The sequence below is a fragment of the Poecilia latipinna genome, unplaced genomic scaffold (assembly GCF_001443285.1).
Source record: "Poecilia latipinna isolate Pla-1442-1.1 unplaced genomic scaffold, P_latipinna-1.0 Scaffold2027, whole genome shotgun sequence".
In the NCBI taxonomy this organism is placed as follows: domain Eukaryota; kingdom Metazoa; phylum Chordata; class Actinopteri; order Cyprinodontiformes; family Poeciliidae; genus Poecilia; species Poecilia latipinna.
In genome coordinates this window covers 19,209-47,030 of record NW_015114643.1, presented here as the reverse complement: position 1 = coordinate 47,030, position 27,822 = coordinate 19,209, and the positions used below count along the sequence as shown (strand labels likewise).

At 39.2% G+C, this 27,822-nt stretch overlaps 1 protein-coding gene across 1 annotated transcript in view; it reads right to left on the bottom strand.

Moving 5' to 3' along the window:
* slc1a7a (solute carrier family 1 member 7a) overlaps window positions 1-21,358 on the bottom strand; it is a 46,678-nt gene extending 25,320 nt beyond the window's left edge. The window contains exons 1-2 of the mRNA XM_015016496.1: window positions 19,988-21,358; window positions 11,167-11,246 (exon numbers count right to left, since the gene is read on the bottom strand). Coding sequence (XP_014871982.1) covers window positions 11,167-11,246; window positions 19,988-20,128 — 221 coding nt within the window. The 5' untranslated portion in view covers window positions 20,129-21,358. The remainder of the gene's footprint in view (window positions 1-11,166; window positions 11,247-19,987) is intronic.
* Between the last annotated feature and the right edge of the window lie 6,464 nt (window positions 21,359-27,822).

Here is a 27,822-nt window from a genome sequence, read left to right as displayed (position 1 = left end):
TTCACAGGTGAGGAAAATGTCTTAATTTAAAGAAAAGATTGAACAAGTGAGTAGTGGGTCAGTTATACTAGCCGAACTGTTGCTGGCCTTCTATTGACATTGATAGCCTTAGCATGTGCTGCGCAGTTCGGTGTGTTTTGGTTCCTAGCACTAAACAACCCGCCCACCAAGTCATCAGTAGAGCAGCTGTTTAAATCAGCTAATCAACCGCCGTGGTGTTCAGGCGAAAACTTATTAATAATCACAATATAGACATTAAGCCTGACAACATAATGTAACAGACTGGATGTTCTGTTTTAGTGTTTTTGGTACTTTTTTGTGTGGGAAATGTTTGCTTCTTGGTGTTGATTCCCCTGATCGGTAATCTCTGCTCTATCTGCTCTTTGACCTGTTGTCTGTCGGTTGCCATAGCAACGGGTCCCTGCCACCCTCTTGCCACCCCATAAATAATTTTCTAGATCCGCCCCTGCATGACGGTATTTAGCTATAAAGAATGCTACGAGTCAAGAGCCCAACATGCTGAAAATGTATTTTTCTGAATGGGAAAGAAACATATACCGTATGTATTTTCTATTATACTTTTGGATACTTTCTCTTTTATCCTTGGCTTTAGCCTGTGAACCAGGACGTCTCAGAAGTCATTGAGTTCTCCCAGTGAGACCAGCAGACTGAAGCCTGTGACCAGTGTTCCCAGTTTAATAAATGTTTTATTCACTTTTTGTGTATTTTTAAATATCTCAATCTGAAGTATTAGTGTATTAATGTAGCTTATGTAACAAAATAAAAATAATTTACTCTGTTATAATTATTTTCACTCTTTGCTGTCAATAGCAGAGTTGACATACTGTAAATATTTATTCTCTGGAAAAAAGTAAGAAAAATATGTAGTTTAATGTTTGACAATGACTGATTTATAAATCAAAAGTTATTTCTCAATAACGTATAAAAAATAAATACAGGAAAATTATTTGTTTCTTGTCTTGAAATGTTAAATGTACATTAAATTATGGAATATTATAGCAATTGTGGATATATTCTTTAATAAAACACTGTAAAAGTGTGTCTGTTCATCAATTTCAATATAAAAATTATCAGAATAATTTCTATCAAATAAAACATTGTGCTCTTTACTCAGAAATGCCCCAAAACAATTAAATAATTACATCAAAAGTTAGAAACGCTCTCTTTAGTTATTTATTTGATTGCCAAATATATTAATGTGTCTGAGAAAATGTGTCAATTGCAGGTATTAACTTAAAATACTTTGTAGAACGGCACTTTATAAAGTTCGGTCCATTTACTTGTATTAGCTTACTGGCACATATTCCACATTCAGTATGGCTGACACTGTTACGTATTGTAGCAACGGGCCGGCCCGCTCCATGAGGGGTCTACGTATTAATGTCCATGGGATAATTCCTTGTTCTGACTGATACCTTTGTACAGTGAGAACAATGTAAATGTTTGTAACTGTGGCTTTAGCTTGTACATGAGTAAATGTCAAGAAAAACATACTAATTGACAAATTAATCAATCACTCAATAAAATCAATGTTACTTCAAACTACTTGTCTTTGCAACCAGGTTTTGTGGTGCTTATTACTTTATTTCCCCTCTACGGAATTTTTATTTTCCTCATGGATTGAACAGGTTGAAGGCAAATTATCATGTCAAATTATTTGTGGAAACAAGTTTTAATTGTTCTGTTAAAGTCTCATATGTGAATAAATACTGCTTGGTACCAGAAAGTCTTTTTTGTAAAACTATAAGGGAAAATGTTTTAGGTTGGAACAGGAAAGTCCAGAATGAATATGTACTTTGTACTTTATCATTCTTTGGCTTCATCATGTTGAAGTGAGTCCAGATGGAACAGATTAGCAGACTTCAGGGACAGGGTTCAGAGGTCAAAGACTCTTCTGAATAGGATGTGTTTGAAATGCTTCGAGTCTGCAGCAGAATGGAACATGAATAAATAATGTTTAGTGTCGCAATAATCTGAACCTCAACCTTCACAAAGATGGACTTGAAAAGACTTATTCAACTGAAGCCAGGGCTTTGAAAATGGGAGTCGTAGAGAAAACGCATGTTTCTAACTAATCCAGCTACAGGCGTCTCTAGGCTGTTTAGTGATTTTCATCACTACTTCTGTTGTCTTTGTTGCCTATTCTAATGCTTATGTCATTTATGATGTGTTGTAACTTGTGATTCACCTCAGGTGGCACTGTTTACATTTTGAAAACCAGGACTATATCCATTTTATTTATTTTTTTTCTAGCATGTATATTTTTAACCGTATTGGCCAGGAACTTGTTGTTGAAAGGCAACAGTGCTAACTTTGCTACCATCCAGTTGAGTTGTTGAATTTCTGAAAAGTCGTGTTTTTGTATGCATTCTTAATGAATGAAGAGTTTGCTGGACCAGCATTTGCTGCAATTCCAGCTTCAAGTCTTGGGCTGTTACTAGATTTACATTTCTAACACATGGTCCTCTTAAGCCTTTTGCAGCCTTTCTTTTAGGCTTACCCTGTATTTAGCTCCATCCATCTTTCCATCAAACTGCTGATGAAAAGCATCCGCAACGCAAAATACTCAACATGATGGATCATCATGATGACGATATGTGCATGGTGACATAACATCATACATAGCGTTGCACTCAGGTTATGTTAGACTCAATCAACCAGAGCACCATCTTCCACATGTTTGCTTTGTCCCCTACTCCAAACGAGACTGGCATCCACAACAAGATGATGTCGAGAGTTTTTTAGGTCACTAGCAAGCTCATTGTCATGACTAATCAATTCCCTGCTGGTGTCATTGACACTAATAATTCTAGCAAGTCCCAGACAATGCCAACATGTTTCATTTTTCAAGATTTCGTCTTTCTAACACCTCCACTGCAGCGTCTGCTCGTCTTCCCAGACAGATTCACAGAAATTCACACCTTTGGACATGTGACCAAAACAGTGCAGATGTTGGCTTTGTTGGGGGCTTGTTAAGATTATCAGTGTCAGCAACTCCAACAAGGAATTGAAAGAGTCTAAATTCAGAGACTCATGTGACCTTGATGGCCTTCATTAGTAATATCAAGGGCCTCGTTAATGATCCCCATTGCCCCATCAGTGTAAGTGCTTCTGGTTACATCTTAAAACTGATATTTCCAACCCAAGTTTCAGAACTGAGAAACCCTCTTTGAGAGGAGACATGTCTTGAGAAGTCCACTTGCCTTTATTTAAAACTCTCAAGATTAACATGTATAATTTCCATTTCACTGTGATGCATTGACTTGTGTTGCTCAGTCACAAAAATAGCAGCTGACGCTGTCCCATAGTTTGAGCTTTTCCCACATCTCGCCAACTACAAAGGCCTTAAATACCTGTGCAAGACACAGTAACCAAAAAACCTTTCAGCTGAGCTGCTCTTGAGACTGGGCGGGATTAGAGCGTTGGCACCTGCCATGTGCAGCCTCCTTGACCTCGGCAGGTTGGGGCACATGCGTGGCCGATCTGCCCAAGAGTTCAGGGCCATATGGAGCTTAGAGCCTTCCCTGCTCCACCTTTGCTGTGCAAGAGCATTAGAGTAATCCCACATCCAGATGAAAGAGAGACAGCAGCGGCTCCTTGGAAGAGGGTTATCCTTGACATCTAGGACTGACACCCTGGCCTTTTGCTTGAGCAGCTCAGATAATTATAGGTCGTGTGAGTCCTCTAACTCTGCGGCAGCTTCTAAATTTGATTTCCCCGGTTTTTATTTTGGGTTTCTAGATGCGACGAGGGGTGCACTTGGTACCGCCGTTGCCTTAGTTGTAAGACTTTCACAAGCAGGTCCGTGCCACACTGAATCATCACAAATCTCGTAGAAAGAAGTGTGACTGTGCACAACAAGCTCCAGCTGGAAAAGGGTATTGTTTGAATGTGGAGTATTTCAGGTTGTGACAGGATGAATTAAAATCAAGAAAAATAGCCCCTTTACTTTACAGCGTTCCGTTCTCTTTCAGTGAGCTGCTGTGACGGTTCTAAAAAATAAAGAAAAAACAGCAAAAAAAAAAAAAACAAAAAAAAAAACCCCACCATGACACACTCCCTGTAGTTGATGTAAAGCTGAATGCTTCGTGACCATCAGTGGAAAAACAGCGTCCGGACAGTTTTTCCTCATTTGTCTGACTCTCTTCTTCTGCCTTATTTGGAGCAACAGGAGGTTCATGGACAGCAGACCGAGTCGGGAAGAGGATTCTCTTGGCTCTGCTCGACTCTGCCGTGTTTATCTGGCCCTCTGTACGCTGAGATTAAGAAAACCAATTTTCCATAAACCTCTCGTTGATCCAACTCCGCTTCCTGACCTACCAAGCAAACCAATTGTGGCATGAAGCATGCAGCCGAAGTCTTAGCTGTAGATTTACATTTTCTCTGACATTTTCTCTTGACTAGACATAAACATACCTACCTCTAGTTCCTACAAAATAAAATATATATTCTTTAACGGACTGCTGGAATAAGATCTCTCAAGTAGCCAATCGAAAGAAGAAATAAAAAAAAGCCATATGTTGTCTTTTGCAGGACAGATGATGTTATCTTTTACATTTTATGATGATATTAGGAACAACCCACAAGAAAGGAGAGGACAAGCTTAGAAAAGCAAATCCAGTAGATTTTGGTCTCATCATGAAATTGATGACATCATGAGGAAAGAACATTATGTGGAAATATTGAGGGAATATCAAACATCTGCAAGACAGTAGGAGTGCGTCTATTTATCGGCACAGATTTCCTTCGATTTGGGAGAGCGGTGATCGACCGATACATATGAAGCCGATATTATCCCCATCAGCAAAGGTCTAAAAATCAACCACTGTTCTCTTCTGCTCTGCAGAGAGAGGTTTGACTGACAGACCGGCCCACCAGGTCATGTCTGCATGTTTATAGTTAATAGTCATCCCACTGTTGCCAACTCAGTGACTTTCTTGCCTTCTGACATGTTCATTCTCTCAATATTGTGGCATTTAGAAAACAGAAATAATTTTGTTTTTTTCTGTCTAAAAACAAAAGTTTTATTTTATCCTCCTTCATGTTCTAGGTTTGTGCCGAGGACTTGGAGTCTGTCTCAGCAGTCAATAAATGTGACACTTTGAATAGTTGCCCGGCAACAGGACCAGCACGGAAACACATGAGACAAACTCCAGTGCTTGTTATCAAGTCAGCCTGAAATGAGTTTCCTCTGCAGAGCAGAAAGGCTCCTTCAAATCTCAGTGTGAGCTGGAGAGGGACGGCGGGAGGTTCAGGGTCGTTTTAAGAACCAGTAATTGGGGAGGGAGACCGATTTCAGTCAATAACCAGGTCCAGACCTTTGGCCTCCACAGTTCATCTTTGATAGTTGCATAACTGTTTTTTTTTTTTTTCTTAAACATGCTTTAAGGTTTTTGAGGAGACTTGTTGTGTCTTTTAGCTTCTCACATTTTCTCTTCATTAGAAAGTTAGTTAATGGAACTCTATTTTGTTAGATTTTTAGTTTATCGAAATATGGAAAAACTAGGATCCTTATTTATTTATTTATTTATTTATTTTTAAGATCTATTTTTTTTGTAAGGCATTGCCTTGTTGTGACTTTTTCAGGGCATGATTCAGATTGCAGAAAGAGTGGGACATAGTAACGCCATACAATGTGGAGACAGAAGCAGAAAGAGTCGTGTTCGGTTCTGATCTAACCTTGTTTCTGAATGAAAGCTATGGAGGAAAAAAAAGGCAGGTTGCAAGAAAAATGTGTCAGCAATCAGCGCAATCAAAACCAGTCGTAAAGTGTTATTTTGTGGAATGTGGTGAAGTGCTTGGTTGAGCGAGTCAGTGAGCTTCTGCTTTTTCCCCCTCCTCTCTTCTGCTGGAGGGTCTTGCCGGGACCCAGAGGCTGGCTGCTCGGCCTGGCGCGCAGTACAGTAGGGCTTATCTAGGGGTGAATGTCCTCTCTGGCCCCACGGCGTGTCTGTCCCCGTTTTTCCCCTCCCAGTGCCATCTGTGCACCAACCAAAGCGGAAACCAGATTATCCCATGAATGCGTCAGGCCAAAAAAAACAAACAAAACAAAACAAAAACAAAAAAGCAGTGGTCACCACGCTGGGAGCCTCCTTATGCTTTCATTTTGTATGTAAAAATCTTGTTTTGGCAGAGACAAATAGTGACAAAAAAAAAATCAATAGTAGAAAACAGGCAGTGAACCTTAGTGTAGAGGAACGTGGTCCTTCATGGTATATAAAACATTGAAAACAAGGAATTTCAGCTTTGAATGTAGCAAAATACAACAATTTAGATTATTTGTGATCTGAGATCTTTTCTTTAATTTGCATTTGTCCGTGATTTTCTGCAATGTTGTAATACTGTGTACTCATAATATGACGTGTCATCGTACCAGGTTCATGAGGATGAGAAAAGGTTATGTTTCACAAATTACAAACTTAGTCTTAAAGAGTCTCTAATAGGAAAAATAACATTTTGGTCTAAGTTTAAATTGTCCACATGTTGAAGGTTTTTCTGCTACTATAATTTTAACATGAACTTACAGAAACAAACACTTTGAAAATGACACCTTCTTAGCTTTCATGAATAGATTAAAGGCAATCTATTCATAAGTACCCTGCAGTACTTCTGGAGTACTGCAGGGTTCTGTGCTTGGGTCGACTCTCTTTTTCCAATAGGGAAAATCATCATACAGCAAGGGAAAAACTTCCACTACTATGCTGATGACACTCAGCTTCATTTTTTTAATCCATAAATTTTGATAAATCCAGTCATTTAAGTATACTACAGGCATGTCTTAAAGACCAAAAAACCCGACTGACTGGAAATTCTCTGCTTTTAAATTCTGACTAAACAGAAGTTGTTGTCTTTGAACCAGAGTATCTGAAAAACTGCTTAATAACACAGAGTAAACACATAAGACTCTGTGTTATTTTTGACCAGGATAATTAAACAATCCCTATTTTAGACTCCCTCCACTGGCTCCCTGTTAAATCCAGAATGGACTTTAAGATTCTCCTGCTCACATAAAACCCTTAATCAGAGATTTGACTGGTCCATATGTCCGTAACAGAGCACTTTGCAGGTTTGGTGCTGATTCCTAAAGGTTCTAAAGGTAGAATGGGAATCACATCCTTTAGTTATTAGGCTCCTCTACTGTGTTATTCAGACACCCCGTCTCTCGCTGTCGTCTTTTAAGTCTTGGCTTAAAACTTTCCTTTCTGATGAAGCTTATAGTCATACTGGCTTAGGTTTCCTGGGCTATCTCTGTAGATATGCTACCACAGAATTTGGCTACTGCAAAACTAATTCTATTTCTTCTTGCTCTGCTACTTTCTCCTCTCAAATTTGCTATTATTTTAACAGCAAACTTTAACTTTATATTTTCTCTCAGTTTTCTTACTCTTTATTATAGCTTTGTCTGGTTGATCATTTTGCTAAGCTGTTAGCAATTAGCACAGTTAGCATCACTAACTGTATTGGCAGACTGAGTACTTTCCAAATAAATTATAAATATTCCTACCTAACAGACTACAAGCATGTCCAAGTCCTTAAGGTTCCTTGGTAGACAGAGGTTGTAAGTAACAAGGAACGGGAAACGCCTTCCAGGCTCAATACGCGTCGTTGCTGCGGCCGAGACGCAGTCTGATGCGCCGCAGACTCACAGCATCAGTTAAATAATCACTCTGATTGCTTTTATTCTCCCATGTGCTGGATTGACCTGCAGAGACGACTTCAGATCAGTTCATGTCTTTTCCTATGACGTGATCCATGTTTGGCACTAAAGTGGAACCCAAATGCAAAAAAAAAAAAAAAAAAGAAGAAGAAAAGGGAATGACACTAGGAGGAATTAATAAACATGTCTCCATGCTTAGAGCGGAATGTTCCAGGATGAAAACTGGAAATTTTCAAAGAAAATGTGTGTAAACACCAACAGACAGAGATGAAGACAAAGCGGGAGAACAGACAGCAGAGATGGAGCGATGGAGAGAGAGGAGGTGGGGGGATTAACTTCTCATCCAGTCTTTGCTGTTGCATCGATTTTAAGTAGCTTATTGCACAAAGCAGCCTGGATGTTTCCTGTGCGTTTGCATGATTCGTTTGGAGCGTGTGTGCGATACATGCCGCTGATCTCATGCAGGAAACCAAGAGCTTATGAAGGGGGCCCCCCCCAGATGATCAAGCATGCTTTGAAGTCGGCACACGGTGACCCGTGTTCCCAGAAACATATTACTCTTTAATCCTGGATTCTTCAAAAAGTAATTGGGTAGAGGAACAATCTCATCAATGTTGTCCTTCACATCTGGCCTAATCATCGTTCAGCCACGCAGGAAGACCCCAGCAGGTCTGCTGGAAGCAAATAAATGAATTGGAATCTGGAAAAAACATCACCCGACATTTTTTCCTGAGGCTTAAAAACAAGAGTGCTCATTATGTGTGCTTTGCAAAGTTAACATTACGCAAGACACGCTAAAAGCATAAACCTTAATGTATGTCTGCTGAGATTTGATGGGCTTAACCAGCACACCAATTTAAGCTACAATTGGTGTAAAAGAAAAGGGGACACACTGCTTTGCTTCTCATTGTGAACACTACAATGACTAGATAAGAAGGTCCGAAAAAAAGTTTAATTAGAAAAAATAAGTAGAGAGGGAGAGGGAAGTAGTTCACATATGCTAGCTTGACTTTGACAACCGTAATACGTAGATGTGCTGTGGAATTCGGCGTGTTTCAGTTCAGTTGCAAAATAATAAAAAGGCGACCTAAACACCAACTCTGACAGAACATCAGTGGAGCAGGTGTTTAAATGAGCTAATCAACCACAGCTGTGTTAGATTAGCTAATAGCAGCGGTAATTGGTGCTTGTATCTGACAGAAAATGCATTAAAATTACTGTTATTAATGTTAACAAAAAAAAGTGAAAAGGTTCAGAAGGTGAGTATTTGCATTGCGTCATGGCTGCACTGTAAAACCTGTTTTTCTGTTTTGTAGAGGGGGGAAAAATAGAGATAACTCTAATAGAGGACATGAAGATATGCCAGGCTTTCCTAAGTAGTCGTTCTCGTTGGATCATGATTCATAATAAAACTGAGAAGCCACCTCAAATTGAAAGCTAAACACCTTATCCTGATGCAGCACATGTGCTTGCAGCAGAGTGGCCGTATTTTTTCCCAGAATGCGCAACTTTTATTATTTTTCTTGCCATATATATTTCATCAAGTCTGAGGAAGAAAGGAGACCTGAGCTGATTTCTCAGTCAGAACATATTTAAAGCATTAATGATTGCTGCCAGAGGCAACGACTCAAAACCAGTGTGGTAAATAACTCTAAGGCTCTCTTTGTATGTATGAGCATACATGGGGAGAAATGCAGCAACAATGATTCTTCTCCAAAAACCAGGATACATTAGAGATTCGTTTAGTCTTGTTCATTCAGGCCTGTTTGATGTCCTTCACTTGGCAAGACAGATTCAATACACAGTGAGTTACACACACATTAGGTTCCCGTCAAGAATTTTACATCCAGTCACCTTTGGGGTTAAAATCATGTTAAAGTTGGATTTTTAATGAGACATTTGAACTCTTCTTTTAGTGGTGTGGACTGATTTGAGAACTCTACATCAAGGAGTTGTTTATAACTCAGGATTGAGGACACACCTCTGAATTTTATGTGTTTTTCTCCAATCTACACAGAGTCAAAATTATATTGGACTCAAATATATTCATAAACATGAGTTAGCTGCCATGTCCAATTTTTACAGGTCTTGATTTCGTCCCTGACTTAATAAATAAAACAAATCTGATCATTCCCTGAAATCTAATTCATGGAATCTTGATTAATTCATTAAAATATGTAAATTCTACTTTTGCTCGCGAAACCAGCAAATAGTTGAAACAAAACAAACACAAGGTGTTTTTTTACTCACACATTTGCTCTCCCATTTTGTAATACCATTAGGTTTCCATGGAAATACACCACTAATAAATGGCTAACTGTTATGTAACAAGGCTCAAGGAAACCACACTGTATTTGTAGCCATCAGTAGTTCTGGCATGAGTCTGGATGGATACGCAACCTTTAACGTATGTGAAAATGATGAGGTTCATTTTAATTGGTTGGTTTTTTGGCCCTGATTCGACTTTGGTTTAAATCCCACAAATTGCTATGATTAGGTCAAGCTCAGGGTCAGCTAAGCAGCGAGACGCTGATATGTTGTGGGGATTATTACGACGGCCATTGCAGATAAGAAAAAATTGAGGAGTACATTTCCACCAAAATACTCAGAAAGTCCGAGATTAAACTCAGAAATTTTGGGGAACAAACTTGGAAATTTGTGAATTTGTAAAGTCAGTTTTTTGACTTTACAGTTTTTTTGTAGTCAGTAAAGTCAGTTTACAAAAAACTCAGACAAAACTCAGAATGTTTTGTCTGAGTTTACAAAACGTTCTGTTCTTTTGTTGTTGTTTTTTTTTTTAAGTTTCAGCTTTCCAAAAATATCCAAGTTTCTTTCTCAGAAATCTCAGGGGTTAATCTCAAAAGTCCTCTTTTTTTTTTTTTTCCTAGCAAATTTTTCTACAAAATTTTCAACTTCCCAGGCTCAGAAATTTCCAGGTTGTGTTTTCTCAAAAAACTCAGATTACTCTCAAATTTCCAAGTTTTTTTCTAGAAAATTTCTGAGACGTTGTGTCATAAATTCACTCGGCTGTGCAGGTTTATTGCTCAGTCAGAACAACAAACCCTTTACCAGCTGGTTTAAGGTAAAACTGAAAACTTGGATGCTTTAGATTTTTCCAACCACCTTGTCAAGTGATGCTGTCATCACTGTGCCTGATTCTTGTGTTAAAAAAAAAAAAAAACACTTTCCTTTGACTTGAACACAGCCGGACAGCCCGACAGGATAACAATCTCAAAAACACATCGGAACTTGTTTGGAACAGGATAACTCCGGCCTCCTGAGTGCCGCAGGGCTCACTCCTGGAGGAAATTTATTCTCGACATTTCTGCCAAGCAGAGCAGTCAAATGTCCAGCTAGAACTGTAGCAGATGCTGTTAATAACTACGAAAAGTGTGTGTGTCAGACAGTAGCACAGTGTGTGTGTGTGTGTGTGTGTGTGTGTGTGTGCATTTTGAAGTGTTTCCGTCTAACAGAGCTGGTTCTCTTACCTTGAAACGACAAGAGGCAAGATTAGCATTTTCAGCATCCTCATCAGCAGCTCACCGGGAAACTGGAAGTACTTCACCTCCTGAAAGCAACAGAGACAGATTGTTATCCTGTCAGAGACGATTTTTTAATGGATGTAGTCGCTGACAGCCAATCACAGTGCAGATGTCTGAGAACCGAGATGCATCACTGATTGTTTCTTCAGTAAACTGGAGCCTGAGAAAGCGCTGGTCTTTGTGTTTTTCCCACTGAATAGACTTAAAAATTAAACTCTTCTCAGAGTACATTGTTCGCCGCGTTTCAGTTTAAAGCAGGATCTCCACGCAACTCCAGATTTCAGGTCATCAGAAGCTTCTTCTTCCAAAAAGGTTTTTCAGTGAAAAGTTATTTTTCATTACTTGTCAATAACAGTCCCTGACCTTGATGTGACCTCTGAGAGAGAGAGAGATTCTGAAAGGCCTTGCTGCCTGTTTCTACACTTTGTTCTACACGATACTTGATGTGACCCTCCGTGGTATTTCTTAATTTTACTTTTTTTTCTTCACAACTGAAAAGTGATGAAGACCTTAAGACCTACCAAACATATTATAAAAATCATTGGCAAACACAAAAGACCAGTGTGACTTTAATTTCTAAAATGTCTTAACGTTTCTCAATAAACTTTTCGATTAAGCCGTTACTCTCCGTTTTGCTTCCAAGGAGCACAGCCTGTGTTGTCTTAGAGCAACACTTTCAGATTGCAGAAGAGCTTGATATGACAGTATCGTAAGATGTCATCATGACATGGTGACGGTTTTAACAAATATGTTAAAAAATAATTTTTTAAAAGTTATATACTGTAGTTTTAAGGTATTGACGGCCTTATCATGGTTACTCTTCATTAATTCATCTGTAAAGTCAACCAGCTGACTTCGCTCAACGTTGGCCACACCAACAACAAAAATGTTTCATGGTGGAGCGTTTATTTTGATTTATTTCAACCACTGGATTTTCATATTATCTTTTATTTTTTTTATTTGCTACTTTCATTATTTCACTTATCAATTACAATATATAGAGGAAATGTCATAAAAAAAGTGGCATAAATAAAACTGTCTGAAACACAAACTGAATCCTAAGTATCTGTCCGGTGAAAATGCGACCCGGTCCTCTGTGGGAAGGCAATTTCCTCCTCTAATCTGCTCCCCCCCCCCTTTGATTGCTCCCCAACTCAGCATTTGAAATAAGTTCTCATTATTCCCAAAAAACAAGCAAAAAATAAAAAAATCAACCGGCTGTCGGAGGATTCGTAACGGAGCCTCCAGGGCAAAAATTAATTGGTCTCACTGGAGGACCTGAAAGGCTAAGAAATGTCAAAGCCAATTAAAGGCAATAAAAACTAAACAAACACCCAGACAACGCAACTTTTCCTTGAGACATATTGATAGAAAGAAAAACCAAAGTAAGCTGCAATTATTTTTTATTTTGACTGCTTGCTGTTGAGGACTGACTTTGGTACAAATGAGATCGTTTGTAAAAGTCAGGACCGTTTTCAACGTGAAAGTTGATTTTCTTTGCACCTTTATTACGAGGTCTCTGGAAGACATTACATTTAGATATAAAGCATTCTGTTTCATATACAAAACTTAAGATGATGTGACATAAAAACAAAAGACTGAAATGTGTTACTCTATGTCTGAAACTAAAATGAAAATTATTCTGAAACAAATCAAACTAGAGGTCGGGACACTGAGCCAAAGTATCAATGATATCAATACCAAGTCAGTATTGGTGTCGGATCAATAGGAGCAGATCATTAGCTTTGGTGGAGCTTCAGATTCAAAATTTTACATTATTTTTTTTATTGTAGTTTCTCAATTCTACCTCAAAAAATCTGTTTTGATTTGCTCCTAATTGGTCATTTTTTTGCACTTTCTTTTAGGTAAATGGGTAGAAATGTGTTTTGTTTTACTATAGTTTCTGTTTATTTGGATATGTAAAATAGTTTATATGCCTTTAAACTTTGTTCAAATTCTGTCGTTTAGCAAAATGATTCAGTAAGTAAAAAACATTCAATAAAAGAAAAAGTATCGGTACCTGCAATACTGGTGTATCGACTTTATCGGATTGATAACAAAATATTGTTACCTTCCCAGTAATAATAGCTCAAGTTATTTATTTATATATTTATTTAATTTTGCCAAAATTGATTTTTACTAAAATCATTAACTCTTTTTTGCCAAGAGATTGTTTAGGTAAAAAAATAAAAATAGGAAATCAGTTTTGGCAGAAAATTACTTTATTTTGGGAAGATGACGATATGCAGTGTCACACACCTCTCCTACAAAACACGTTACTCACTTCCACCCAGAGGAGGGAAGAAACCAGCTGAATTTACCCGCCTTAGTCAACAACAGAACCAGAAATTCTAAAGTTTATGGGAACTTTTACTGCAAATGATGTCCAACTGTTGACAGCTGCCCCCTGAGGTTTATTTCACTGGGATATTTTCTGACATGTGGCAGCTGCTGTGTTGCATACTCCAAAAAAAAAAAAAACAAAACGGCGAATGAGTTTGGCAGATGCAAATATGAAGGACTTAAGTTGTGCAGGACAGAGGAAGGACAGCGAAGTGGCCCAGACCATCACACTGCCTCCACCGTGTTCAGGGTTTCCTTCAGTGTGTGTTATAAGCCTTTAGACAGGTTAAAAAGGCTCTTTGGTGAAATGGTTTTTAAGCATTATCTTCAAATTTCCTGTAAACTTTCAACATTGTTTAAGATAAAAACATTTCCTGATGTTTGTTGACGTTCTGTTTCTGGAACTCTGTGGGAGTTGAATGTCGGACGTAACGACGTTGTGCACCGAACGAAAAAGGTCCTTGAATTTCAGTTGCATACTGCAGGCATCTGCTTGAATTTCGGATCCATTTTTAAACCAGAATGATTTGTAGATGATGTGGCTTAACAAACACAGACGATCTTAAAAGATTTCAAGACAGTCTGGCACTTTAGAAGTAAACGATAGCAAGTTAAATAGCAAGTTTTCTCAGAAGGATTCATGTGTCGTTCCAATGTAAGGTGGGAGACTCCATACTCAAGATTTACAGCAACATGTGACAGAAACAAAACAAAAAAAGAAAACACAACTTCACATGCTGCGTTTTGAGCTCCTTCTGAGCTATTTTACATAATTATTACCTCCTGTCACAAGTGTCCTCTGAGCCATATTGGACATTTTATTTTACCCAACAAAAACTGAAACAAAGGGTCACTAAACGTCTTCCTTCAATCTGTTTCCAGCTACAAAACCCTCATTAGAGGAACTCGGACAAAACCCTCCCAGCTCTCTGAGACGCCTGTTGTTTCATTCACAAGGATTCAATCAGTTGGATACCTTTGAAAGCTAACCGTGTTAAATTGATGCATTCATCACCGTGAGTATAAATGTAATGTAAGTGAGCTTTCTAAAAACATATAATCAGTTTTTTTGCCATCCAAACACATGACAGAGAATATTCTATTTTTTAACACTAAAATATCAGCTTGCTGAGTTTTAAAAAATATCCAATTACAGATATGTCTCCAAAAATGTTTACAGATGACGAAAACGCAAAAATCAGTGTCACAGAAAATTAGAACACCGTGAAACCGGTAATTATTGGAAACCAAGTGTCACAGTCTAATCAGATAATTAACTCAAAACACCTGCAAATGTTTCCTGAGCCTTTAAACGCTGGATCTGGGTCAGTCGGCTGCACAATCTGCTGAGTGGACAGATGTCAAGAAGACGGACACGGACGTCCTGCAGAAGGAGGGGAAGAGACTGAAGGTCGTTACTAAAGAAGCTGGTTGTTAGGGTGTTCGTATCCAAGCGGTTTAAAGGAGCAGTACTGTGTGTTTTCAGACACATAGAGCCATTTTATTCCACGGTCAAATAACCGTCACCTATAGTTGTTGTAAAAGGTGCTGTAAATATCAAATATGACTCAGAATTATGTTGCCATAGAAATGCTATGTTTCAACACTGACATGACATTATTGATGCAGAAAGTCTCTTTTTGCAGTTTTTCCCTCCCCAAATGTTTTTTTTTTTTTCTTTTTTTTTTAAATGCATGAAAAAAATCTTTGCCGTCCAATGCAAAACATATAAAAAGAAAACAGTGGAAAACATGAACGGTAACATCTGAAGGAATTTAGAAATCTGTAAATGAAAAATAATAAATGTAAATAGCAGCATATTCAGAGAAATGCATTGTGAACAGGAGTTGATGGCAATAGAAACACTTTGTCTCACTTAGCGTTAGCCAGGTGAAAGCTTCCAAGGAGGAAAACCTTATGAACATTTAAAATAAACATTTAAAATGCACAACCTGGTGAAATTTTGTGGAATTTGCATCAACTGAGCCAACGTTTACGTATAAGTAAGTATTATATAAAGCGCAAAAAACTGACCCAGATCTGGTCTGTTGAAACATTAAAGGTAAAAATGTTTCTTCCTCACTTTAGCATCTGTTTCATTTGTGGCTGAAGAAAAAACAGCCAACATGATAAAACACAAAATCATTTAAAGAAAAGGAACAAATAGCTCCTGAATGTTTTTGGCTCTGCTGCAGTTTTTACTGCTTGTGAATCAATTACAGAAATGAAGCAAATAGATGGAGCATGTGGAGCAGCTGCAGTAAATAGATGGACCTTGTGATCTTTTGTGATGTTCCCTGAATTGCAGACATGCTTTGCTTTCTCGTTTATTTCAGACCAAATTATGATGAAAGAACAAGTACTGGTTTAGATTTAATCCATTCAGACCTGGATGAGTCGAGTCGCTCCTGTTCTGAGACTTTCTTCTTACCGCAAAAAAAAAAAAAAAAATCTAATGAACCTGTTTGCCTTGAAAGAGATTCGTAGGATATGCGGGGTTCACTGCCTGCAATGGCTTAAAAAAAAAGAAAAAGAACAAAAAAACATTTCTGTCTTTTAGCTTATGGGCAACATTAACATCTTTTTGTTTAATGGAAGTCAGGAAAACTAAAAGCGTGGAGCTCAGGGCCGAGAACAGAAATGTAAGTACATGACATCTGTGAGATGACGGAGCAATGAAAGCTTTTCGCTTGTGTTTTGGAGTGGCAGGGCTTTTAGCGCAAATGAGTGTGTTCATTTTGTTGTGTGTGTGTGTGTGTGAAGTAGGGAGGGGGGGGTGTATATGAGGACATACTGAGGGCATATACCAGCGTGTGCTAGTTGGTGTGTGTGTGAAGGACAATCACAGCTGTCACTGTGTCCTGGCATCTGCTAAACAGTGGAACAAACAGTGTCAGTACTCCCACACACACACACACACTCTCTCTCTTTCACACACGCAAACACACACGCAGACAGGAGGCCCATTAACTCAGCAGATGTATGGATTCTTGAAGTTTCTCTTTGAAAGCCGGTGTTAAAGTTTTTCCTATAATAATGCCTGACGCTGATGGCGTGACGATTATCTCATGATTTGTCTCTCGGCAGACTGTGCAGTAATTTCGCTGAAACTTAACAAAGGAAAAAGAACAAAATATTGTTTGAAGAGCAGCAGGATGCCTGTTGAAGCTGCTAATCTTTAATCTGCACCGTCATGCCGGAGGTTCGCAGCTCCCTGTGCAATTACGTTCGCATTATTTTTGGAAATTTCCATCAGCTCGGACAATTATGAGTTTTTTTTTTTTTTTTTTTTTGAATGGTAAACTTGTGCCTGAAATGGAAAGTTTCTTTTCTTTCAAATCGCATGCATTTATTTTTCATCTTTTTGCCCCAGAAGCCTGCATTGTTGATGTTTACTATTAACAAGTTACAGTACTTGTTAGTAGTACTATTACTATTATGGCAAATCCAAATTCCTGGTTTTCCCAAATGAGGAATTTGGCAAAACTACTAAAGCTTTAAATAACGCAGTTAAATTTTAATAAAGCAGCTGATCAGTAAGGCTCCAGAATAAGGCTGAAACATATAAGCGTTTCATATCAGTTGATATCGATAATTATCGTTAATATCTGAAACCCTTTTAAACCTGTGATGGAACCTCTCCTGTTTTACCCACAGCTTTCACTCAACGTTGTTTTTATTTTTAACCAGCAACGAAGCAAAACCTGAAACTGCTGCTGCGCGAGTTCCTCCACAGATTGTTGCTAGGTAACCAGAGAGCGAGTGAGTTGATGCCGCCCAGTTAGCTTAGCTGGCGATGAAAGGTTGAGCAGCTGAAGTCTTTCCTCTGCTTACATCTCCCAGAATGCTGTGAGGTTTGGGGTCAGTGAAATCATTGAATATTCCATCAGATGTATTATCTATTGATACTGATTACTTGTCTGATGCAATGTGTATTGTTGCTTCTTAGTAGGGATGCATGATACATCGGCAACAACATTGGTATCGACCACCGGGGCTGATATTTACAACTAATGCTTATTTCCATCTGGTTGCCATGGTTTCAGGATGGTGACATGTTTTTGTTTGTATTTTTTGTTTGGTCATGTGACAGTGATGGAGAGATTTTGGCGTATTTAACTGAAGCAGAGAAGTAATTTCAGCAGTGTCGTTTTTTTTTTTTTTTTTTTTTTTTCCCCCCCCCCTGGATTACAAAAGAGCAGGGAAATATTTATATCAACATCAGATAAATCTATCAGTGCATTCTTACTAAAAACAACGATTTCATTCCTAACGGAAATAAAACAAATCGAATGGCCGATTAGTGGCTTTTCAACGTGGTAGCAAAGAGCACAGCAACTCACACAGAGAACTGAATCTATGTCAGTGACCCCGAGGTCAGCGTCTGTTACGCTGACCCCAACCTCACCAGATGCAGCGGAGCAGGTTTTTTTTTTTGTTTGTTTTGTTTTGTTTTGTTTTTCCCCACAGCGTCCCCAAAAATACTGTTTTCAATAACTGTCCATCCAGAGTTTGGTACTGAATGTTTGAGTCCAGCTAATGACAGATGAAAGGATCAGATCAGTCCTGCAGTGTTTTATGGTTATATGAGGAACAAGCGATGATTGAACTAAACCATAAAAACAGAATGTTTGTCAAACCGACACCAACCTTTAATGTGTCGCTCATTCTGCACGCGTTTATTCTTAGAACAACAACAAAAAACAGAACAGTTGTGGTTAGTTGGATATTTCTTTGTAACAGTACTTCTTGGTAATAAATGTTACTTTTTTAGAAAGTCTGTGTATTTCCTCTCCTTGGATTGTGTTGTAATTGCAACGCTCTGCCCCCCCCTCCAGTCCCCCCCAGCGACACACAGATTGGATTTCAAACCAACTTGACTGAAGCTGGAGGAGTCGGCTAACGATGATCACGGCTCCATTATCCGCAGCGCCATCAAGACAAAACCAAGCAAACTCCCTGGAACTTCAGGAGAGAGCACCGACTCAAAGTAACGCATAAATGCATTCGAGTGCTTTCGCACTTACCAAGCGAGATCAGAGTCACTCTGACCAAACGGATCAGGAATCGTCACAGGGACCCTGGCTCCCGACTGGAACCAGTGGCTCTGCGTGTCGGATCTATTGACTTTAGCCTGGTCCCCACAAGGGGAAATGCTTTTTTGGGTCAGGGGTTAGACTTAGGACTAAGGTGTGAATTGAGTTTTGATTAGGGTAAGATGAGGTTTAAGCTGTAGAAATGAATGGAAGTCAATGGAAAGTCCCCACAAAGATAGCCACACAAACGTGTGTGCATGTGTGTGTGGGTATGCAGAAAAAAAGTATAGAAAATTGCAGTTCCTAGTCATGGGAGTTCTGAATCAAAATGCTCAAAAGTTGATTTTAGTCAGCTTAATTTTTAAACTTTTGGTAGTTTAAGATTCAAAATTTAATCCACAAACTTATTTTTGTTTAAATATAAACTGATGGAAATGTATTTTATTTTCTTTAAAATCCCACAGATTAATTAAAATCTTTTTATCGAGAGAATCCTGGCAGGCAGAGGGTTACAGAACATTCGTGGCAAAAGCAGAAAAAAAGTTAACACTGTCATAAATAAATTCAATTAAAAGATTCCTCTGTTGGAACACTTACAGACAAGATGATCAACATCAACAAGAAAAGCCTTAGAGAAACATTTAGAGAAAACGGCTTGACGCAGAACATTCTGAAAGATGAATAAACTAAATTCTAATGAACGTTTAACACTGGAACTGGAAGGCATTTTAAATATCCAAAATAAATAAATAAAACAACATAAACAACAAATAAAATTAATCATAAAGTCTCTGTAAACAAAATTGTCCTTAAAATAAGGGCCTATTTGAGACCAAAACACCAGACTGAAGACTTTTATCATCCAGTTTTTGGTAGAAAGAGAGAGAGGAAAGAGGAAAATGATAAATCATGCAAATGGAAATGATTGAGCTCGTTTTAATCCACCGTGCGATTAATCGATGTATTGCTTATTGCGACATGCCCACGTTTGAAAAGAAAGAAAAACTGAAAAAAATCGGAATCTACTCGCTAGACGCTGAAAGATTCACATCTCTAATCATTCCGTCTGAAAATCATTAAATAAACAACTTAGTGGTTTCAAATATGAAAAGGTCTGATCTTTACTCAACTCTGACTGGGGCAAAGATTAGGGTTAGGCTTGTAATCGTTGCAGTTAAGCCTCGGGGAACTTGATGCGTATCTCAAATACGTCCTCTGGGATTTCTGTTGTGTTAAGAAAAAATGTGTAGAAGCGGGAGTGTGAAGGTTGGGGGCATCACTCAGAGACATGTGGGGGGGCCAGGGTGGAGAGGTAAGGAGGGCAGGAAATCGAGTGTGTGCATCGGGGCAGGGTGGGCGTTCGATGGGGGTCACGGCCACCAACTGACCTGCTCGGAGAGCTGCTTGCCTCTGAGGAAGAAGCCCAGCAGGCAGCCGATGACCACGGCCAGAACGGACAGGATGAGCAGGCCGTTCTGCTTGCAGACGTTCTTCACTCGGCCCCACACTTCGTCCAGAGCCAGCGCCATCCTCCTCCTCTTCCTCCGCCGCCACCGACGGTCTCGACCGCAACTTAGCAACTCCCCTCAGAGAAAACCACCGAAGCAAGCCCCCGTCTTTAATCTGTTATTCAGCCATGGAGATCCGGTCGGGTCAACCACCGCAGCAAACCGGGGAAGGAGGGACGCAACGGAGGCTGTGTGCAGCGGGTGGGGGCGACTAGAGGGAGGCAGACTGATTGAGGAGAAAGTGGGCTTTAAAAAGCACACACACACACACACAAAAAAATGAAATTAGGAAAAAACAAAACAAAAAGGGATTTTAGTAATTAAAAAAATGTGAACGAATTAAATAGAGATCCCAAAACATGAAAGGTTCAGGAGGTTTTTGAGCGTCTCCCCCTTCGTCCGGCAGTTCTTTACATCAAACCCACAGCATCCCACAGACACACTGAATCCAACCTCTCCCTCTCTCATCCCTCGTGCCCCGCAGGCCACATTTCTGCCGGCGGCCAGCAGGGGGCCCCGCGACAGCTGGTGGTATTGTCATCAGGGTTAATACTACGATCCTATTAGGCATGGTGCAGTACGACTCAGATCTAAGGCTGGATTAGAGAGCTCTCTGAACAATTGGACAGCAGATTGGTCAAGGCCACCAAGCATGACGAGGACGGGAGGAGGGGAGGGGACCATTTGCGGCGTGCGCATGCTAATGACATCTGAATCTACAGGAAAGAAGAAAGAAGTGAATTCAATTTTATGGATTTCTTTCAGAAGTGTGTAGGTAGCGAGCCATTAAGTCCTCAGCTTCACAGCTTGTTCTGTGCGAGTACAATGTCAGCTGGAACGCTGTAGAGCTATAATCACAGTGCTTCAGCCCTTTAGAATACTGATTTAGAGCCATACATGGAAAAACAACACAGGTAGTTTACTTCATACTTTTTTCTTGTAGTTTCTTATAAGTGTGAGAGAATTAGGTGGGTTGAAATGGTTTAGCAACAGCAATAACACCAAAACAAGAAGCAACATTTTGTGACGCATCACAGCCTAAAAACTGAGTGTAGTATCGGGGTGTTTTATGTTCTTCCTACGGTTCTGGTCACACACATTTCATTCAGCTGAAGTTCTTTAACCCCTCCAGCGTTTCCTCAGGTGTCCCCCAGGGTTATGTCCTCGGGGCCCCTACTATTCATCATCAATATCATAATCCCTTTGCAACATTTTTCACAAATTTGGAGTTAATTTCCACTGCGAGGCTGATGACACCCAGCTCTACCTCAACACAAAACCCTCCGTCACGCTTTTGCCCACCTTCCTCAGTGATTTCCATCCCTGAAACAAAAACGTTTGCGCATTAAACTAAAAGTTCGAGTCATATTTCAAAAAGAATATTTATTACTGAAGGTAACATAGTTACTTTATTACGCATAAAATGGCACTATGTACATGGAAAACACATAATATTCACCCTTTAAATGGATTCAAATGATTAACACCAACCAGGAGTGTGTGTGAACTCGCCTCTCGGCTTGGCCTGTTGGAGGACAGAGTTACGTTAAGAGCCGAAAACGAACGCAGTGCGGCTCAATGTAGGGCTTGTTCAGTGAGGCTGGAGGGAGTCCAAGGGAGAGTAATCAGCAGAGAACAGTCAGGCTGGTAATTAATCATGAGCCTGTGTGTTTGATAATAGTAAGTAATAGTAAAATTGAACCACTGCCTGCACCTTCAGAGAATAAGTAACTTGTGATAGAATAATGAAGATTTATCTCTCTGGAGTAAATCCATAACATCCCAGAATGATTTCTGTCTGAGCAAAGTCTGCTTCATGAAATATGACTCGATTATTGGCAACAGGTACGTTGACTTGGGTAGCAAGATTGATTTCAGAGTGCTGTGCAGGGAAAAACAAACTAAGGTAAAGATTAATCGATTAAAGTAGGAACTACATCAAAACAGTAATAATACAATTCAACAGAGAGCATTCAAACCCACAGCTAGTGCATTAAGACTGCTTCCATTTGATCTATTTTTGAGGTTTTCATGTTCTTGCCACGTAGGCACCATTATATTAATTTAATACGATATAGATAAAAATGTACAAGTACCCATGTGTCCTGTGTTGACAGTAAACTGTAAAAGACATTATGAGGCGGTCAAAAATGAGGCCAAAGTGGTTGATGACAACATATTGTCTTTGTTCGTTCTGCATACTGTTTTTGTTTTTGTTTGTTGTTTTTTTTTAGCATCAGTAAATCTAGTTGAGTCATAAAAATGTACTTTTTTTTGTTGTAAATTGACATTAAAATACCAATATACTGCCTGGGTTATTCTACATCGCTAACAAGACTCTTTAAAATACTATTTCTGTTTCTTTTTTTAAAAAAATGTATTTATTAATGTTTTGTTCTTTTATTTTACAGTGTAAACTTTATTTAAACAGCACCTTCTACACATATAATTCCAAAGTGCTTTACAGAGCTCAGGAAAACTGCTTTACAAAATCAACAAGTGGCACTTAACTAAAAGTTTGTCCAGAAGAGTGACGTGGAGAGACAGAGGGTGTGGATAGAAGGATAAGGAATTTAAGTCTCTGCTATTAAGTTTGTTTCCATTTCCAAACCATCGGACATCCAGGCAGTGTTTGTTTCCCGTAGAGGGATTAGGTCTAATGCTGCTCAATAAACCTTTGTCATTCTGCATCAGTCCAAAGGAAAATCATAGACCTAAAGAGAATAGAGAATAAAATATGGCCATGAATACAAGAAAGTTTGACTGGTTCAGAAACTGTAGAGAAAAATACTTAAATAACATTTAGAGGCATTTTCATGAGCTTCTTTGTCATTAAAACATGGCCAAAGTTCATTGCTGTGAACAAATGCAATTTATCTCACTCCTCGCTGAAGTGAAATAAATTAAAGAAAAAAGCCCTCCAGGACACCCGTGGTTGTTTACCACACTTTCCATCTCCTACTATACTGTTTATGCACAGCTAATGAGCTGTTGTTGCTGTGCCGAATCATGACGGTTCTGCACGGCCGCTCCTGTACGGTCCGGGTTCTGTCTGACAGCGTCCGTCTGGCGTTTCACTCGTTAAATTCAACAACAACCTGCCAGGTGAAAAAATAAAACTAAAAAATATCACATATCAACTCATCTCCAAGCAAGGCAGCGAGCAAATCAGACATGCCAAAGTTCTGTAGGGGAGCCGCCTCGTGCTGAATATGTTCCCAGCCGCAGTTACTTAGCAGCTCATTAGTTCTAAAATTCAAAATTGCAACGTTGATGAAGGTTTTAATAAGACGATTTAGGCACGACTATAGGCAAAAAGTCAATGAAGTACTGGCAACAGACAAAGCCGCACAAAAGTAATTTTGTTCTCAAAAGAAGGCCACAGCAGTCCGTTTATCAATAATTCAGATCCATTTGTCAGTCAAGTCAGGATTTGACTGGTCCAGGTAAACAAGCGATGCTCCGGCGACACAACAGAAGCTGCGTTTCCATTAGAGATCCTTTGTCTAAATCCTGCTGATGTTCAAAACAACACAATTTTGCGAGTGCGACGTTTCAATTAAATAAGACATGAAATAAAAATCACACTTTAATAGTCTTGTTCCCGTGGTAAGTCATTAAAAATCAACGACGGATGTAAACACACGCATGAGATGTATTCATAATTTGGCTGTGGCGCTTGAGCTCATCATCTATCAGCCGTCAGAGGAGACGTCGGCATTTTATTCATGCGTGAGAAGCCCCTTATAATTGGAAGCAGCTATGTATGCGACATTTTGGGGAAATAAGTCAACTATTTTATAGAGGAGTTATGAATTGAAAACGTTTGAACCTGTGCAGTGGCCTCAGAGCTCTGGTGGAGCCGTTTATCTGAAAAAAACAAAACAAAAACAAACCATCGTCCTAACACTTCCTGTCGGCTTCTTCGTCGTTTCTGCCAGTAGTAACATTCGACTGTTGATCATGTGACTCGTGTGATGCGAACAAAGTGTTTCCCCTTCAGTTTTGTGAAATGCATCTATCTCAATACAGCCAAAAAAAAAAAAAAACTCACCTAATCCTAAAACGTTCTAATGTGTTTTTAATTTTTTTTTCAAAGTTGGAATGTTTCCATTAAGCAAATTTATTTTTGTGTTTTCTGTTTTCCTAAGTCTATGGTTAATGGAAACACAGCTAATGTAGTGTTTATGTAGGAACTTCCTCCAACCTTATTTATCTTATTCACTTTAGGCTTAATCGTGTCCCTTTTTGGTTCATATTATTAGAGGCGAATGCAAGAATTGCTGTTCATGATTTATTTTCATAATGCTATCCATATCATCTATATTTCAATCTTCCAGCCAGGATAAAAACATAACTCAGACTTGAAGATTACTGCTGAACTTTCTTTCTGAAGTCATCCTTCAAAGGGCAACTTGAAAGGTTAAATTTAATAACAAAGAAAAATGTTGACAATAATAACAATAAAAAAGGCTTCCGTCTCTGGAGGAACGGTTTATACAGTAAAGACTAAAAGTGAGGAAAAGATATGAGGGCTTTAAGCTGCAGGTCTGATGCACCTCTCCTCTGCAAACAGAAACGGTTCAATGAAACCACAGAGAATCCATTCTGTCATCAGTTTCTGTCTGCATGTCGAAGGAAAGCAGCAGCTTATTCTTACTGATAAAATCAACTCTAACCACTGATAATCGGCGAGTGTGAATATGTCTGTAAGAGCAAGAGCTTCAGCGGTTTTCTGGTCAGAGCCATAATGAAACCAGAGCAATTCTTCTGCTTAAAGTAGGACATGAATGCTTGTCAAAACACGGCTTGTCGTCATTGGAGACGATCTCGGTGAGGGGAGATATCAAGATCAATTTCTGTAACTCCGTATCTCCTCTTTTAGAGTCTAGACTGTGTCAACTCAGGCTGAGGCTTATCTGAGACTGCCTAGAGAATTGTGGGGAGTGAAGAGGGTGGAGCCGTCTGCCAGCAGAAATAACCTCAATGCATTTGAACATTTGTTGGATCAGTTTGGTTGTGCGGTTTGTGAGTTGTAAACGTAACGCGCTGAATCTTAAATGTCCGCGTGATATATAAATAAAAGAAAAAGGGACACAGTTAATTGTCAACACTACAACTACAATAACAAGGTCAGAAAAAAAGCTTTAATAAAAAAAAGTAGCGAGGGAGAGAGAGGTAAGTCAGTTATGCTAGCTTGACTTTGACAACCTTGACATGTAGAGGTGCTGCAGCATTCGGCGCGTAGCGGTTCAGTGAAGGATAAAAAGGCGACCCACAAACTCACTGTCTGACAAGTCATTAGTAGAGAAGGTGTTTAAATTAGCTAAGATCTTCCCCCGCGGTGTTCAGACGATCACATTAATAATCGCAAAATAAACATCAAGCCTGGAAACTTAAAGCCGCAACGGACTGAATGTTTGTTTTGTCTGTGTGGGAAATGTTTTGGTATTTTTTTGATGTTAAATCCTGATACACTAACGGAGTTGTTGTCAGTCGGTTGCTATGGCATTGGGTCTTAATAGTAGTGTAGCCGGCACAGAGACCGAGAAAAAATATGAATATGAAGCAGTTTTGAGTTATTCCTTAATGTTTTTTTTTCTGAGTTATTTCCCCCTTTGCTGTGGGGAACGGCACTAATTTAATAAAACTTCTCCAGGCTGCATTTTGCTAGCAGAATTGTTGCACTGCTGCAGTGCGGCAATGGATGGTGAGTAAAAGAATCGTCTTTTTTCCCTCTGGCAGAAAGACGGAGGGCAGACACTACGTCTGTAACAGGGAACCAGACGTAGGGTTGCCAGATTGGGCGGCTTTCTGCCCAAGCACACTTCTCCTGAACATGTTGGTGTGGGAGAAACTGCTTTGTTGTTAAAATATGGTCTCTCATTTTACTATTTATTTCGTTTTGAAATGTCTAGAATCTGTCAAACGGGACATCAACAGTAATTAATAGTCATTGATTACCATGTAGTAAAACAGAAATTCCAATGCAACTTCATGATTCAAACAAACCAGAAAAGTAAAACGAGTCTCGGTGTGTTCCAAGAGTCAAATCCTTTTTAGTCCCAATGGAATCCGGTTCTGGTCAGAATGGAATAAATGATAAATGGGTAACTTGGAGTTAGGCAGGTTTTACGTCGTGTTTGGAAAAGAGTAGGACAAGTGTCTGTTTTTTCTTTTTCTGTTCGTTTTCAACCAGTCTACTCTAATTATTGCAACTTACACACATATTAAACATTGTATTTTCAAGCCAATGTTTCGTTAAAATCTAATTTAAATCATGATTTTCTATCTACTAAAATCTCCATGAACTTAGAGACCTAATACATTTCAATTTCAATGAGGATAGAGATTATTAATTAGGTTTGGCTCCATTATACGGTGCAGATGGAGCCCAACCAGCTGGTTTAACAGTGAGAGCTCGGGCAAAAGGCTACAGGAAAGTTTGACATGAGAGGAAAAAATATAAAGCAAGGTTAAGCAATTTCAATATTCTCTAATGAATGTATTTTTAGGTTTCCTCTGGGGTTTTGTTTGTAGATGTTTGAAAATTGCCTATACCACGACTGCTCGTGTTTGCTCCCACCGCCAGTGATAATGAAGAGGAAAAATAGCAAGAGTAGATGGAAGATGTCAACAACTCGCCGTGAGAGAGAGAATGTTATCAGCCATCTGTCCGAGTGGAGCATGTGTGAAATGAAAAATGTGACAACGTTGACCTGATGGTACACACCTTGGGACGGATTTATGGGAACGGGAGAAAAACACTTCGGTGGGTTGGTGTGAAAATGACTCCAGCTGACAGAATGGTGACTTTCTAAAGTGATGAGAGGATTAATGTCAAAGTTTAGAAACCTGAAATTCTGTGAATGCTTTGTACTCTAGTGGTTAACACATTGGCTGCTGCATCCTAAAGGCACAAAGGACATTAACTATTATTCTGTGAGATTTAGTTTTTCCAGAATCCTTTCATTCTCCAAAACCAGGATAGCTTGAAGCAATAACAAAGAGTCACTAACATGCTTTGATGATCTGCATTGAAAGATGACTGCTGGTGATGTTCAGAACACATTTTATGCTTTACTAATAAGCCCAGCAAACCTCTCAGCTTTGTGTGGTTGAGAAATGGTTTTAGAAAAATCAGTTCCACAGCTTCAAAGACAACTGGGAATTTCTTTATTTCAGCATGAATTCAGCCAGACTCTCTGGCACCAGGAGAACAATCTAATCACTGTCTTTAGAAACTGATAAAGAAAAAAGAAAAAAGTCCATCAAATGTGTCGTAAAACTTTCTGGGAAGCCGTGGTTATACAGTGTGACTGAATCTGACAAGACAAGGATGTGCATTAGCCTGTCACTTCCAGCAGAATGCTTCGCCAAGTGTCAACCCGGCGACAAATGAATCATCGTATCCCTATCAGGGTTGTTTGCTTCTCACCATGTGGGAATAATCTCGCTGTGTTTTCGCCTTTTGTTCTTCGCAAAATCCTGTTCTGCATATTAAAAGCTTGTTGCTCCGTTTTGGCTTCAGAAGATTCTGTCCAGATGAACAACGACTGGAGGCCCAGGCTGCTGGTCACGTGTGTCCCGTTATATTCCTGCCGTACGCTTTTGATGAAATAACAAAAATGTTTCCTTGATTCTTTCACGGATGTTAGAAAAAAAAATCCGTTAACCTCCCATGACAACCATTCAGCTGTGCAAAACACAAGAGT